Here is a 14,653-nt window from a genome sequence, read left to right on the forward strand (position 1 = left end):
AGAGACTTATATTATTTTATATAACAAATAATGCATATAATAATAAAATATAATAATAATAATAATAATAAAATGTAATAATAAAAATACAATATAATAATAATAATAATAATAATAATAATGATAATAATAATAATAAAGTCAAATATCGTGACAGCATCAACACACAAAAACAGGTAAGGTAATTTTGACTTGTGGGTACCGATAGAACCATAGAACCATAGAACCATAGGCCCCATTCACAAAGGTCAAAGAACCCATTTGAAAATGACAATGCCAGCGTTATTAAATCTCCATATGATTCCAGTATTTCACTGTATCTTTAAAACTCAGCCTGCTACAGCCCAGACCTTTGCTTTTTACACAATTCATGTGTTGTAGTTGTGTGCTGATTTGAAATTAACTGCGATAAAGTATGTGTTCATTCTGACAACACAAAAAAAACTTCCATCTGGATCTCCTCTGCACTCTGCATTTTAGAGCTAAAAAAGGCCAGAAGAGCTGGAGCACACACCGTACAAGATTAACAACTTTGACAGAAAATACCACTGCTTCGAAAAAAACATCATTATCAAAGAAAACTGCGGCGCACGGTATAAAAATGCAAGTGAAGAGCCAAAATTGGTAACTTACTAGCCTTAGCTACATAAATCACAGGCAAACAGCCTGGCAGACAGATATCCTGCTCTTACATTATGCATCGCGGGGCTTCTTTACAGGGTATAAAAGTGAATAACACAGCATATTGTGGCAGTGTAAGATGTGGTAGAGCAAGCAGGCGTCCAAGGAGAACCGTATCTGTGAGGTCAAAGGACTGAGAAAGAACAGGGCCTGAATACGTTAGCGGCCTCTCAGGGTTAGCACAGCTGGCTGTGGGATGCGCTCGGAGCGGCCGGGAAGCCTATTTGAATACACATACATGTTTTTATACGGGAGACATTTCATCTGATTATCATATGGCCACTGAGGCACGACGACGACAGCGGAGGAACCCAGCCGCGGCTGTGACCGTCCTCGTCCTCTGAGCGCGGCTCGCTGTCAGGGCCATTAGTGTGGCAGGAACATGATCTGAGCAATGCGCTTGGATTGCTGTCCCAAGTCCACACTCTGCTCTCCTTGTGTCTGTCTTATCGATTTTCCCCTTTACGACATGGCTTGTCGCTGTGAATTTCCCTACTGTTTGCAGCCGCCAGCGAGCAATCCCCCCCCAACCCCCCCCACTCCACAAACCCCCACTTCTACCCCTGAACTCTGCTGCAAAATAAGACAAACATGAGGGGAACACACCCCTATGGCACATGAGGAGTTGTTTCCAGTGGCGTGAGGTTTTATTTTTAGCGGGACTGCTGTCTCTCGGAGGCTTTAATGGGGAGCTTCTGGCCCCGGGGGGGGGGCAGCTAATCACAGGTCAGGTGGTCAGAGGGATTTGAAGTCCGGTGCAGGAGGTGTCACCTGTTTGTGCAGTTGGCTCACGGCTGACTGTACGTGGCTGCAGGTGCTACGCCAGGCCTGATCCGACATGACAGGCTCAGACGGCGGCTCTGCATGTGTGCGGCCGGCCACACGCCTGCGTACGCTGGGCATCGTGCTGCCCGTGGCGCGAGCGATACAGAAGCAATCAACTAGGTGACCATGGAGCAGAGACAAGTCCTACTAAGTGGCATTCTGAGCCCTATGGCTTTGAAATAATTGGTAGGGAGAGAAAGGAAGAAGAAGGAGAGAAAAAAAGAATCCTTACATTGATGCCCTGCGGACTGTACATCTGGTTGGCTGTGAGTCCTTCACTGTATCCGCCTGTCTGACTGATAACATGGCGAAGGGTATCCACCTGAAACATTCAGAAACAACAAACAAAGCAAGGTCAGAGTCAACACAAGAGAAAAGACAGAGGGATGACAAGACGATGAGAGAGACAACAAGACTACACTGCTGCAAGTACATCCTTGGAGACAATAAGGTCCAATCAAACAAACAAAAAAGAAATTCAGAATAAAAAAAAACACAACTTTGGGTTTTTGCTCGTTAAAATAAAAACTTTGAACATGGTGAACACATTGTGAGAAATATTCTGCCCCTTGAGACTGTGAAGAAAGAGCCAGTTCAAGCCTGTATAGTCATTTTTCACAACACACATTAGAATTTGCCAAAGCAGGACACACAGCAGGTAGAATTAGTAACATTTGTGATAGATCTGTTACATTAGTTCCCAGTAAGCTGGTGGTTTTATATAGAAGGACTGCAATGGAGGAGTACATGACCGGGGTAAAACATATGTAATGGACATGAAGTTGAATCAATCTGTTTCATATGGTAAACAATAAACAATCAAGAGTGCTTCATGACGGCAAAGCTTGCAATATTTAGGTTGGCAAGATATTTTCAGACAGCAATATTAAATGTTAAATGTATATAAATATAAAAGGGGACATATTATGCTCCTTTTCAGATTCATACTTGTATTTTGGGTTTTTACCAAAACATGTTTACATGCTTTAATGTTTAAAAAAAACGCCATCATTTTTCTCATACTGTCTGTCTGAATGTACCCTCCGTCCGAAACACTCCATTTTGGCGCCTGTCTGTTTCTCCCCCAAAAAGCCCAGTTTGCTTGTTTATCTTGTTAGAAAAATATGGCACAGCTTTGCAAAGATAGATCCGTGGGAGGAGAAACTCAGATGGGAGGGGCAGTTTTTTTCTAATAAGCATGCTAAGACATAGGAAGGAGAGCCAAATCTGAATGGCTTGCTGAATCCATGGATGTAGAAAAAAGAGAGGTGGACTGTGTTTATTCCTATGAAAGTTGCTCAGTGTTCAGCTAGAGACTTTCCTAATGTTATTGGAACAAACTTATCAAATTCTAGGAGTAGATAGTGAATTTTGCTGGGGTTGTTCTGGTCAAAATACAAAAAACCCCTTTCTGGTGATTTAAAAATGCCTCTTTCCCAATTTAAGTCCACAGGAAAAAGCCTTTTTGGGCCCGATAGCATCAAGTGACAGACCTGGGAGTTTTCCAGAGCTTATCCCTTTTTCTGACCTCGGCAGCACACATAAAATTAATGTCTTGTCTTATTTTAGTTTGTGGGTAGGTAGGTAGGCACTCTAGATACTAATGAAGGGAAAACGAAGCTTTGTGAACTATTTGCTTTATTTTTTGACCCCACTAGATGGCGGTCTTGGCTTTAAAAAAAAAGGCTCTAGCAATGGTAATTGAGTGTGTTTTCAGCCCTTTGTTGAACAAAGAGCACCATCTAGTCGGCTCAGACAATAAATGGTTCACAAAGCTTCGTTGTCTCTTCAATACTGGATACCCTAATGTAGTGATGTGCCAATGAAGCCTCATGAAGCATTTTCTGTATTTTCTGAGCCCACTAGATGGCGCTCTATGTTCAACAAAGGACTAAAAGCACAATTATGCTTGAGCCTTTTTCTTCAAACCAAGAGCATGAGATAGTGGGCTCAGAAAACAGAGAAAATGCTTCATGAGGCTTCATTGGCACATCACTACCCTAATGTATGTGCACAAGCAAGCAGTTTAGTTTTTACTAGTTTTTCATAATATGTCCCCTTTAAGTAAAATTAAAAAAATCAAACATGACTAATTCTGCATTCACGAAAGGTTTGAATGGGGGAAACAAGAACACTTGCCATTATTCCGACTTGGGAGTGTTCACACACTGCTCCAAGACGGTTACTAACATTGCTAGTCTTGCAGTAACACCTTATTTAGTTTTTAAAAAAAAGGCCACATTAGCTTGATTAATATGTTACATTTGTAGTTGTAGTCTGCATTAAAAACGAGTTAACTGAAGTTAGGAGTTAGGATATTGCTTGAATAAGACATTAGTCTCATTAATAATAGTTACGCCTATGCATGACAAGTCAAAATATCTACTGGGAAGTGAGGTGAGTCTGCCCCTATATTATCTGCTGTGCAGCTCGCGGCCCTACCTGTGACTGCACGTTGGCTCCCACCTGAGCCCCCTGGTACGAGTCCCCATTGAGAGACTGCACGCTCATGAACAAGTCCCCGGAGTTTGACATGTTAAAAGAGCCAGCAGAACCTGAAAGGAGAGAGGGAGCAGTCGCATCACAGAGAGACAGAGAGCAAGCAGGGTAAGCAAGTTAGCCAGTCCAGGCAGCAGCCTGGAGGAGCACCATGCAGAGGTTAGCTAGCAGCCAGACAGGCTCTGTTAGATGAAAGGAATGGAGCCAAGAGAAAACTAACAGACACATGAGGACACAGGAGATACAGCTGTATCCTGACACAAGAGGTGTTTGTTAGTGATGTGCCAATGAAGCCTCATGAAGCATTTTCTTTATTTTCTGAGCCCACTAGATGGCACTCTATGTTTCGTTTCCGTTTATTTCGGTCAATACATGTCATGAAAACAGAAGAAACAAACCAGAAAAAAAACATTGATAAAAAGTAAACAATAAGTAAACAGAGAAAGAAAATTGATGATAGACATTTGGACCGAAAAGGCGTCAGGCTGAAGCATAGCTTATTACGCCTACCCTGTTACAACTCAAGTTAATTTAAAAATGACAAAATGTACAATCTGTTAATTTAATTTATTAATAAAAGAAATAAGCAGTCACGAAAGAGAGAAAAGAAAGAAGCTGCTTGATTTTTCTTTTTTCTTTTCTTCTATGTTCAACAAAGGACTAAAAGAACAGTTATTTAGCCTACTGTTGCTTGAGCCTTTTTCTTTAAACTAAGAGCACCATCTAGTGGGATCAGAAAATAGAGAAAATACTTCATGAGGCTTCATTGGCACATCACTAGTGTTTGTGTCAAGTATATGTTTTACCTCTAAAGATAAAAGTAAGAAAGTAATTTGTATATTAGTGTTGTTAAGAGGTTATTCATGGCTAAGCTACAACCAGGGGGGGGACTGAAAAGGCAGTCACAATGCCCTTTCTTGCTGTCTATTCCAATGTGAAATCATCAGTATAATTTCGTTTTCTCTAAAAAATAATTTTCATTTTAGAGTTATGTACGTATGTATGTTTAGCAGTGGTGAAAGAAGTATCCCTTACTTAAGTAAAAGTACAAATACCACACTGTGAAATTACTTCACTACAAGTAAAAGTCCTGCATTCAAAACTTACTGAAGTAAAAGTACAAAAGTATCAGCATCAAAATGTACTTAAAGTATTAAAAGTAAAGTTACTCGTTATGCAGTATGGCCCCATTCAGATTGTTTTATATATTCCAAATATATTCTTAGATTATTTGTATTGATCACCATTTTAATTTTGTAAAGATAGGGCTCATTTTAACTACTTAATATACTGTTTTGAGGTTTAATTAAAAAAAAAAAAAAGTCTAATAACTTTAAACTGATCATGTTTTTATGTTAAATCTTGACCTGAAAAGTAACTAAAGCTGTCAGCTAAATGTAGTTGAGTAAAACGTATAAAGTTACATAAAATGGAAATACTCAAGTAAAGTACAAGAACGTCAAAATTGTACTTAAGTACAGTACTTGAGTAAATGTGCTTAGTTACATCCCACCACCGTTATTTAGTTTTACTGTTAGCTTACTGTTATGCTAGGGGGGAATAGCTAACTTTAGCCTTACATTAGCTCTGTCAAATATGACAAAATGCACATTCCAACAAAACTTGTGTGACTTTTTAATGTATCTCATGACTACTTGGTACAATAGGATATACCATGTAAATAAATAAGCTTTGGAATGTTCTAACAATATATTTGTTAACTTTTTTTTACGTATCTAAGCTAGCTGTTAGCATCTGCTTCCCATACTTGTTCTAAGCTAGGTTAACATTTCTCCTGAAAAGACAGAAAATACACAAATTCCCAAAATAATGTTTAGTGTGTAGGTTTGAAAGATAAGGCAAGCAATATTCTATTTTTTTATTGTCAACAAGTCTCTTAAAAAGACAAATTTAATGTTGCTACACAGTGACAAGCCATTCGTTTCTACTGAAGATTTAAAATCTTGGGTCATAAATAGGCCTATAGGCTATGGTTTCAGTTAAAAATATATATTTTCTAAAAGCAAAAAGCCAATTGTGCAAAAGCAAATTGTGCATATTTGAGGGACTATTGGTACAGATTTGGTGATAATGAGTATTTACAAGGGAGCTCATTGATTTGTTTTTACAATTTTTTTTGGACAACAATAGAACTCTATGGCTCCGAGGAATACATTTATTGTTAATTTTGTCTTTTTATGTGATTTGTTGACAACAGGAAAGAAGTATAGAATATCAGGAGACCAATCCTTTCAATGTCAATACAGCAGAACATGATGAATACAGAGTTAAATAGTCATACATGATGAATATGATTAATTGAGATGAAGACAAAAGGACAGTAAGCATAGGGAGACTTGGCATGGGGCTCAGGTTGGCTAATCTCTGACACAGCTTTGCTGTAGAGGGGTGGTTGTTCTTGTTAAGGTGAAACGTTTAACCTGTTCGATATAGTAATGGTGCATTACCAGGTGATAGGCAAGTCCCTTGTAGAAGAAATGCCTTTTTGTTAGTCCTAATTCCTTCATTCCTTACAAATCACCAGCACCAGCATTAAAATAGCCTCAGACTGATATATTGCAATAGTGTTTTAGTTGTAGTAATGCACAGAGAGGAGGTACATGTCTATTAGCTGAGCAGAGCCAGGGACTTCCTGTCTCACCTGCAGAGTTTGGAGTTGAGGGTGAATTTGCTTGGCTTCCATGTGAGGATGCATTAGCCGCATTCACGGCAGTTCTCGCAGCGTACATGTTGGCTTCTTCTTGGAACTTACCAATGTTTTTCTTGTATCTGATTCTTTTATTCCCAAACCAGTTGGAAACCTGGGGCAGACAAAGAAGAGAATGTAGTTTAATGCTCATGCAATCTTAACACACAGAGCCTCGGCACATTTGAGGGCAAAGACATTCAAAGATATCAGGGTAGTCTTTAGCTTGCATGGCCTTAATGGCATGTGTAACACTGCAGAGAGCCTTTGTCAGAGGTAGGGGCTACATAGACTGGTGCTGTGAATCCGCATTAGTGCCAGAATGGAATGATTGCCAATAACAGTCTCATTATGTCACCATGACTGCTGCTATCATCAGAACTCACGCAAGCACCAATCAGTCAACATCCGCTAACACCCATTACTGCTAATGGACTCCCAGATGAAGCCAGGGGGGTAATCCCAGCGCTAATGATAAACAACATTAAAATGAAAACCAAATCAATCCTGCAAAGTTTCCAATACACAGCGTAGGTAAACATTCCCCTTTATTATGGCCAAGAAACGGAAACTCTACAAATCATTCAGCCGCTGAGCAGCTTCCACAATCAGGCCCAGATGCATCCTCAAATCATTTGGTATAAATTAATGAAACCAATTGAGAAAACAATCCATTCCCAAATGATGGATTCAAAACACAAACTGCTGTTTACCTTGGCGGTGCTTTCCTTATTATCAATTCTCACAGGATTGAAACAAGTTGAGCGCTAGAATGCAAAGATGAAAAAACAAACTGCCTAAATATTTGACTCTTTTCGCTCGTCAGCAGGATTGGCACAAACATCTCAAGTGTCTTTAGATGTTTGGTAAATTACTGTGAGATTTATACTAAATCATCATTGCACTTTACATGCCTCAAATGATTGCAGGGCTAATTTTCAGAGGCTAATGGTCTTGCTAATTACTTCCATATACTGTAGGGCTGAAATTATTATTTTCACAGTTGATTAACCTATTGATCTTTTTCTGATTGGGGCAAATGTTTGATGAAAAACATTAATTTAATCATATAATATAATAATATAATATAATCATATGAGACAAAGAAAAGGAAAGTAAAAAATTGAAAAATATCAATTATAAAAGTGATTAAATCTACAACCCCGATTCCAAAAGCAGACAGAATGCAATAATGACTTTTACTTTTACTTAAATAACTTTTTTTATATATATTCAATTGAAAACTGTACAAGGACAATATACTTTATATTTTACCTTATCAACTACATTGATTTTTTAGTTTTATGCCAGCAACAGATTTAAAGAAAAGTTGGGACAGGGCGAACAAAAGACTTATGGTCGCTCAAAAACAACAGGTTCACTGGTAACAGGTGATAGTATCATGATTGGGTATGAAAGGGGCATCCTCTTTGGGGCCGAGGTTCACCTCTTTGTGAAAAACTGTGTGAGCAAATAATCCAACATTTCTCAACACACAATTGCAACAATCTTCAGTTCATAATATCATTAACCCTCTGGGGTCTGAGCCTATTTTGGCTGTTTTTGAATACTTTTGATTTTGCCCTTCATGTACCACAGAAAAATGTTTACTATACCCATATTTAGTATCCATAATAATATTTTCCTCACCTATATGCTCTGACAATTTTTTTCTCACTTTAACCTACTTCATCAACATACTGAGCCCAAAAATCATGAAATCCGAATTGAAAAACTATACTATTTACTACAATAAAAACCACAAATATGCTCAATGAACTGTTTTGGAACTTGAAAATGTAAACATAGGATACAAATATGAACATATAAAAAGGTAAAAATAAAATATAATAAAACTTTATACAAAAAAGTCCCATAAAAACATGTCTATTTATAGGCCTTTTTTTTTCCTTGTTAGCTTCAACTCTTCAAAACAAACTATGTGTGAAATTACACAGAGAGCTACACCAATGCTCAAATATTACTATCAATTTAATCATATCTTTGGTTTTACGTGACCTAGGAATGTCAAACAAAAACTGGGAGAAAGTTTCAAGTCTGTACTTTGGAGTGAAGTTGGTAGCAGCGCTCCATGTGACCTAGTTTTGTTGTTAAACGTCACATGATCTGATCAGGACGGCACGATCATAGACCCCAGAGGGTTAAAAGATGCAGAGAATCTAAACATTTTTTTCTGAAAACAAACACTGGATACCCTTCGATTCCAGGGACGTCTCTGCTTATTTCAGCAGGACAATGCCAAGCCACATTCTGCATGTGTTACAACAGAATGGCTTCACAGGAAAAGACTTCAGGTACTGTCTGCAGTCCAGACCTGTCTCCCAGTGATAATGTGTGGTGCATTATGATGTCTTTATATGACAACAGAGACCCTGGACTGCAACTGAAGTCGTATATCAAGCAAGAATGGGAAAGAATTTCACTTTCATAACTTCAACAATCAGTGTCCTCGGTCCCTAAACGCTTACTGAGTATTGTTAAAAGAAAAGATGATGTAACACAGAGGTAAACCCTGTCCCGGCTTTTTTAGAACGTGATGCAGGCAACAAATTCTGAATCCATTTACAACAATAAAGTTTATGAGTCTGAACATTAAATATAGTTTATCTGTACAGTGCTTGAATTGAGTACATGTCAAAAAAGAATAATCAAATGATTATACTTTGTTTTATTCACATTTTTTAGACAGCATCAACTCTTTTGCAATGGGGGTTGTACTTCTATCGCAGCTCCTGTAAGTCCTTTTGCTGACTCTGGACTTTTTTTTATATTTTGTGTATTTTAAGAAAACATGTTCCACTATATGATTAGATAAGAACTATGACAGCAGTGTTGTCTTACTTCAATAAAAACAAAGTCATCGGTCAAAAATAGCTGTCTGGTTTGAATTACAAGACAACAAAGTTATGACATGGCATATTTATACTTTGAGTCCTTTGTTGTCTCAATGAGAGGTACTGTAAAAGATTAGAGGAGCTGTCGGTACTCATGACAGTCAGAAAACTTAGGTTACTTGCCAAGACGCTCACAGCTGCTTCAGATTAGAAATCATGTTTGTCTCACTCGTCTGTGTGCTGTAGTATTTCCTACAGGTGGTGCAGTGTGGGGTGCACTGATCTGTGGTGTACCTGGGCAACTGTGATGGCACACTTCTTTGCCAGCTCTTCTTTAGCCTCTTCGCTTGGGTAGGGGTTACTGAGGTGCGAGTAGAAATACTCGTTCAGGATCTCTGTTGCCTGCTTGTTGAAGTTTCGTCTTTTCCGTCTGCAAAGAGATCATCGGAAGGTAAAACAGAATGTTATGTTTATCACAACAGCTTAGTGGGGATAGCAGTGTGCATCGCTATCCAACAAAGTCTCTAAATAGTCAGGAGGCTTAGGACCAGATTTAAGAATAAAGGGGACATGCCGGACAAAAGCACCAACATTTTTCGACATGCTCTCTATCACTATAGGTTTACATTTTTGGTAGGAGCCACTTCATTAAGATTGTGGATCGGAGATGGCAGCCATATAAAGTCTATGAGAACCAATATATCTTCCAATCCAATTAAAAGGTCAATCTTGGTGTCAAAATATGCATTTTCTGGGTCAAGGAATCATTTAAAGCTATTGAGAATATCACTAGAGATCTGACATGAGATTAAAGCATTCCCTTGATTTTTTTTGAGCAGTGTACATGGCAGCTAATCCGCACTCTCCCGTGAACATTGATTCATTTTCAGCTCAGGATTCCATGCTGCAGCACGTGAAGACCTACCAGTCTGGGTGAAAATGAACATTTCTATTTGATAAAAAATCATCTAGTGATATTCTCAATAGTTTTAAATGATTCCTTGACCCAGAAAATGTATATTTTGACACCAAGATTGACCTTCTAATTGGCTTGGAAGATATAGCATTTCTCATAGACTTTATATGGCTGCCATGTCCGATCCACAATCTTGATGAAGTGGCTCCTACCAAAAATTGAAACCTATAGTGATAGAGAGCATGTGGAAAAAAATTGGTGCTTTTGTCCGACGTGTCCCCTTTATTTGGCTAAGCCGCCTGACTAAAACTTTAAACCAGAATTGATAGAAATGCCTCTGTAAGAAATAGAGTTCAGATGACTCTTTATCTTGTAAACTCGAGCCCAGCATTCATGTTAACGTGATAGTATATAGACTTCAAATAAAATGCTCTCTTATGGTCTCCCCGGTCTTGTTTTGGATGAACATTACTTGCTTTGTGAAAAGCTCCGCCACAACTTTCAATTTAGCTGCAGTTTTGCTCTGACACACTTTGTCAGGACCCAAGAGAACAATTTGGCCCAAAACTGCTTTACTACAGCTCTGTTTATGGGCAACTGAAAACAGAATTGGCAGTAACAATAATAGCACATTGAGGGCCATTATGATCTACTCAAAATCTATTAGTTGTTGAAAAACTAAAAACTAATAATAGTTTTGGAAAAAAATGACTTCAATGACAGTTAGTTAATCAGATATATAATAATAATACAGAAGATTTGATAAAGGATAAGATCAGCCAATGGCGGGGCTGGGTATCAAGCCACAATACGGAACAAAATGTGTTTACATCACAAAGTATCTTTCATGAGATGTAATAATGTAATAATAGTTAACAGATTTGGTAAAGTTAGATTTAAAATTTTGTTTAGGTATAAGTTATTTGACTTTGTTTAAAAAAATGTTTTTTTATATTCTTTAAACCTTTTGGGCCCTCAAAAAGATACATAGCTTGAGGTCCATTTATAAAAACTATCAGAAATGAGAATACAGTCGGAGTCCCCCAAGCTACATTCTACATTAATGTACCCCCCAGGGTGAAGTATTGGACCCTAGCTAACTACGTGTACTTTTTGAGGCCCAAAAAAGCACAAACAGAATATGTTCCCAAGACAAAGTCAAGGGTAGAACGGCTGTACCTTAAAGGGTCCTGCCCCAGTGACAAGCCATTGAACCCATAAAGGTACAATTTCAGCACATTAACTCTGACAGTGAAAAAACATGAAACAAGGCTGCGTTGATAAAAACATGAAATAGAAGCATACACTTTTCAAAGCCTCTGTATGGGAATTAACACATATATCATATGCTGATGCCCATGAGTAGACTGACCCTTTATCTCCTGCACCTATCAGGTCATGTCTGCATGTGCCACATCTAAAGAGGGCTTTACATAAGCTGCAGGGGAACCCTGTAAAATCTCTATGCATGCATCCACCGGTGAGGAGATTTGTGCTAAAATCTCTGTCCCGCACTCCAAAGCCTGCTTGAGAATATGTAAATGTGCACAGCATGAGCTCCAGCAGCCAGTAGATTAATCAGCGGCGCCGAGCATGGCAGTGCCTCTCAACCAGTGAAAGCTTTCCTCTTCCTCTCCCTTCCCCTTCCCCTCTGCACCACCACAATCATTTGCAAGAGAATAGATAGGGAGCTTTGTAAGGGAGCGCATGCCTCATTTAAATGTTATGCCTCCAACTCAGACTTTGAGTGACATTTATCCTTGGAGAAATGTATGCAAATCCAAAGCACGCATCAAAAGGAACAAGCGATTACATTAAAAAAGGGAAACAGTTAGCGTTATGGAGCACGCAGGGAACTCTTATTGGCCAGTTTTGCTGGGTATGCTGGTCCAAATGGCATCCAGAGATGCAAACCAGCCCAGTGTGTGTGGTAAGCGGCAAAGCAGCATGTGTTACAGCATGTTTATAGCATGATAGGCCTCCTACATCAGCCATTCATATGGATATCAGGCTGAGAGGGAAGCACATGATGATTTGCAATGTTGTTAAATTGGGAGGTTATTTGCAGCACGGAGCGTGGTGTGTATGGAAATGTGCACACGGACGCCGAGTGTATACAAAGACACACACCTGGCATCGAGGAAGCGGGAGCGCAGGATCATGACGGCCTCGCAGGTGCTCTGTTTGAGCTGCATCTGGATGGAGCTGAACTTGCGGTGGATGATGTTCACCATGCGCTCGATCTCTTTGGGCGAAATTGGTCGCGTGCGTGACTGCTCCCGCAACAGGTTCATGACGTGGGTGGTGAACTCGTTACATGCCTGTAAGGTGAACACAGGAAGACATATAAAAAAGACTTTCCCCGAGGTTAAAAAAAATCTAAAATAAGACTCAAATTCATTGCAGGAACACACATGTGCACACAGTGTGTACAGTACTGAACCCTTGTGCATCCTTAGGAACAGTTCTAGGTTTTCATTTCTCAATAATTGTGTCTATGTTAATGCATATGGCATACATTTTGGAAAATGTGTGAGTTTTTCATGCTCAGCTTCTATAGAAAGTCAAACATAAAAAACTGTCTATCCAGAATACAGACACCCTAAAGGACGAAACTGTCCCATTGAAACCACATTTCCCCCATAACCATAACAACATAAAACCATTCATTCTATTGTAAAAGTGACATTATGGAAACAAACTGGCATTTAAATAGTTAAAATTCAGAAAATTGATGAATATTCTGTCATTATGAGCGGTCTTGAACTTTTCAGTGAAAGTGGAAAATAATACTTTTTAAATAATTTTATGGCATTTTTTTTATGGCAGGCATTTTTGTGCACTACGGTTACACGAGAACGTTTTTTAAAGTGATGCACAAAGGCTAAAAGTCACAGATGCAACAAATCTAACGAAAATAATAATAAGAAAAAAAGCCCCAGTTGTTTGGTAAGTGTAGTTCTGGGGCAAGCTCTCTCACGGAGCCAAGGGGGAATATAAGCGCCGTTATATATTTCATATTTAACAGAAGTGGTGATGGCAGTGTGTTGAGAGCGACCAATGACAGCTGTTCCCTTCCCAGACACACACTTTCACAGCATAGCCACCCAGAGAGACGAACATGCCACGACGTTTCATTCATCCCCCTGTGTGACACCAGGCGTGAATCTGCCACGATATTACACTCCGACTCTGCGTCTCTTACTGTCTCCTCTTCTTTATTTCTTCTCCTCCCGTCGATCTCTCTCTGGATTTAGCCGTGTCAGGCTTTGTCTGTGTCTGTCTATCTGCGTGTTCATCTGTCTTACTCACATTCATCTGAAAGGGATGCTATTGTCATGAATGCATCGGTTATCAAGGCAATGAGAGGAAATCACCCCCCCCCACCCCCCTTCCAACAGACGTTACTTGGAATACACACAGAGACACACAACATGCTGTATATGCTGGACTATTCTGGGCGGAAACACAATCTAAAGTGAATTCTTACTGAGAGCGAGATATATTATTGAGGAAACATTTGAATCTACAAGGTTTTTCACCTGATTTAAGGCTGAAGTGAAGAGTAAAAGTCTGTATTAAAGAAGAGCAAGATGGAGATGGAGCAGCAATATGAAAATGTAAACACAGCCTTTAACTGACATTGTGTTTTCTGTCTTGTACCTGCATGTTCTGGCTGTGTAGAGCAGAAAAGTATTGCAAAACATATGTAAAAAGTCAGTGAAAAAGTTGTGAAATATGAGCATCACAATTCCCAAAATGCCAGAAAGATATCATCAAAAGGTCTTGTTTTTGTCCTGGTTATTTATCTGTTGATCAACTCATCAAATAATTGACTTATTGTTTCAGAATGCATCCACATTTGTGCCCTAATGGCTACCAAGGTAGCCAAGAATCAAATAGTGATGCTGATTTATTAATTCAATTCAATTCAATTCAATTCAATTCAACTTTATTTATAGAGCGCATTTCATGCACAAGGCAGACTCAATGTGCTTCACAATGGATATACATAATTACAGTTAAAAAACAAAACAAAACAAAAGAAAAACAAATAAACAATTAAAAAATCAATTACGAATTAATTGAAGAGTGCAGGTTGACAAGCTATGCCATATTCACCACATACACAAAATTAAAGGTATAATATGAAACTTTTACGCATTAAAA

At 38.8% G+C, this 14,653-nt stretch overlaps 1 protein-coding gene across 1 annotated transcript in view; it reads right to left on the reverse strand.

The window, feature by feature from the left end:
* Positions 1-14,653, reverse strand: part of LOC131977351 (pre-B-cell leukemia transcription factor 1-like) — an 82,890-nt gene that overhangs the window by 7,278 nt on the left and 60,959 nt on the right. The window contains exons 4-8 of the mRNA XM_059340605.1: positions 12,614-12,804; positions 9,862-9,997; positions 6,668-6,827; positions 3,949-4,061; positions 1,739-1,828 (exon numbers count right to left, since the gene is read on the reverse strand). Coding sequence (XP_059196588.1) covers positions 1,739-1,828; positions 3,949-4,061; positions 6,668-6,827; positions 9,862-9,997; positions 12,614-12,804 — 690 coding nt within the window. The remainder of the gene's footprint in view (positions 1-1,738; positions 1,829-3,948; positions 4,062-6,667; positions 6,828-9,861; positions 9,998-12,613; positions 12,805-14,653) is intronic.

Source organism: Centropristis striata, chromosome 9, assembly GCF_030273125.1.
Source record: "Centropristis striata isolate RG_2023a ecotype Rhode Island chromosome 9, C.striata_1.0, whole genome shotgun sequence".
NCBI classification, from domain to species: Eukaryota; Metazoa; Chordata; class Actinopteri; order Perciformes; family Serranidae; genus Centropristis; species Centropristis striata.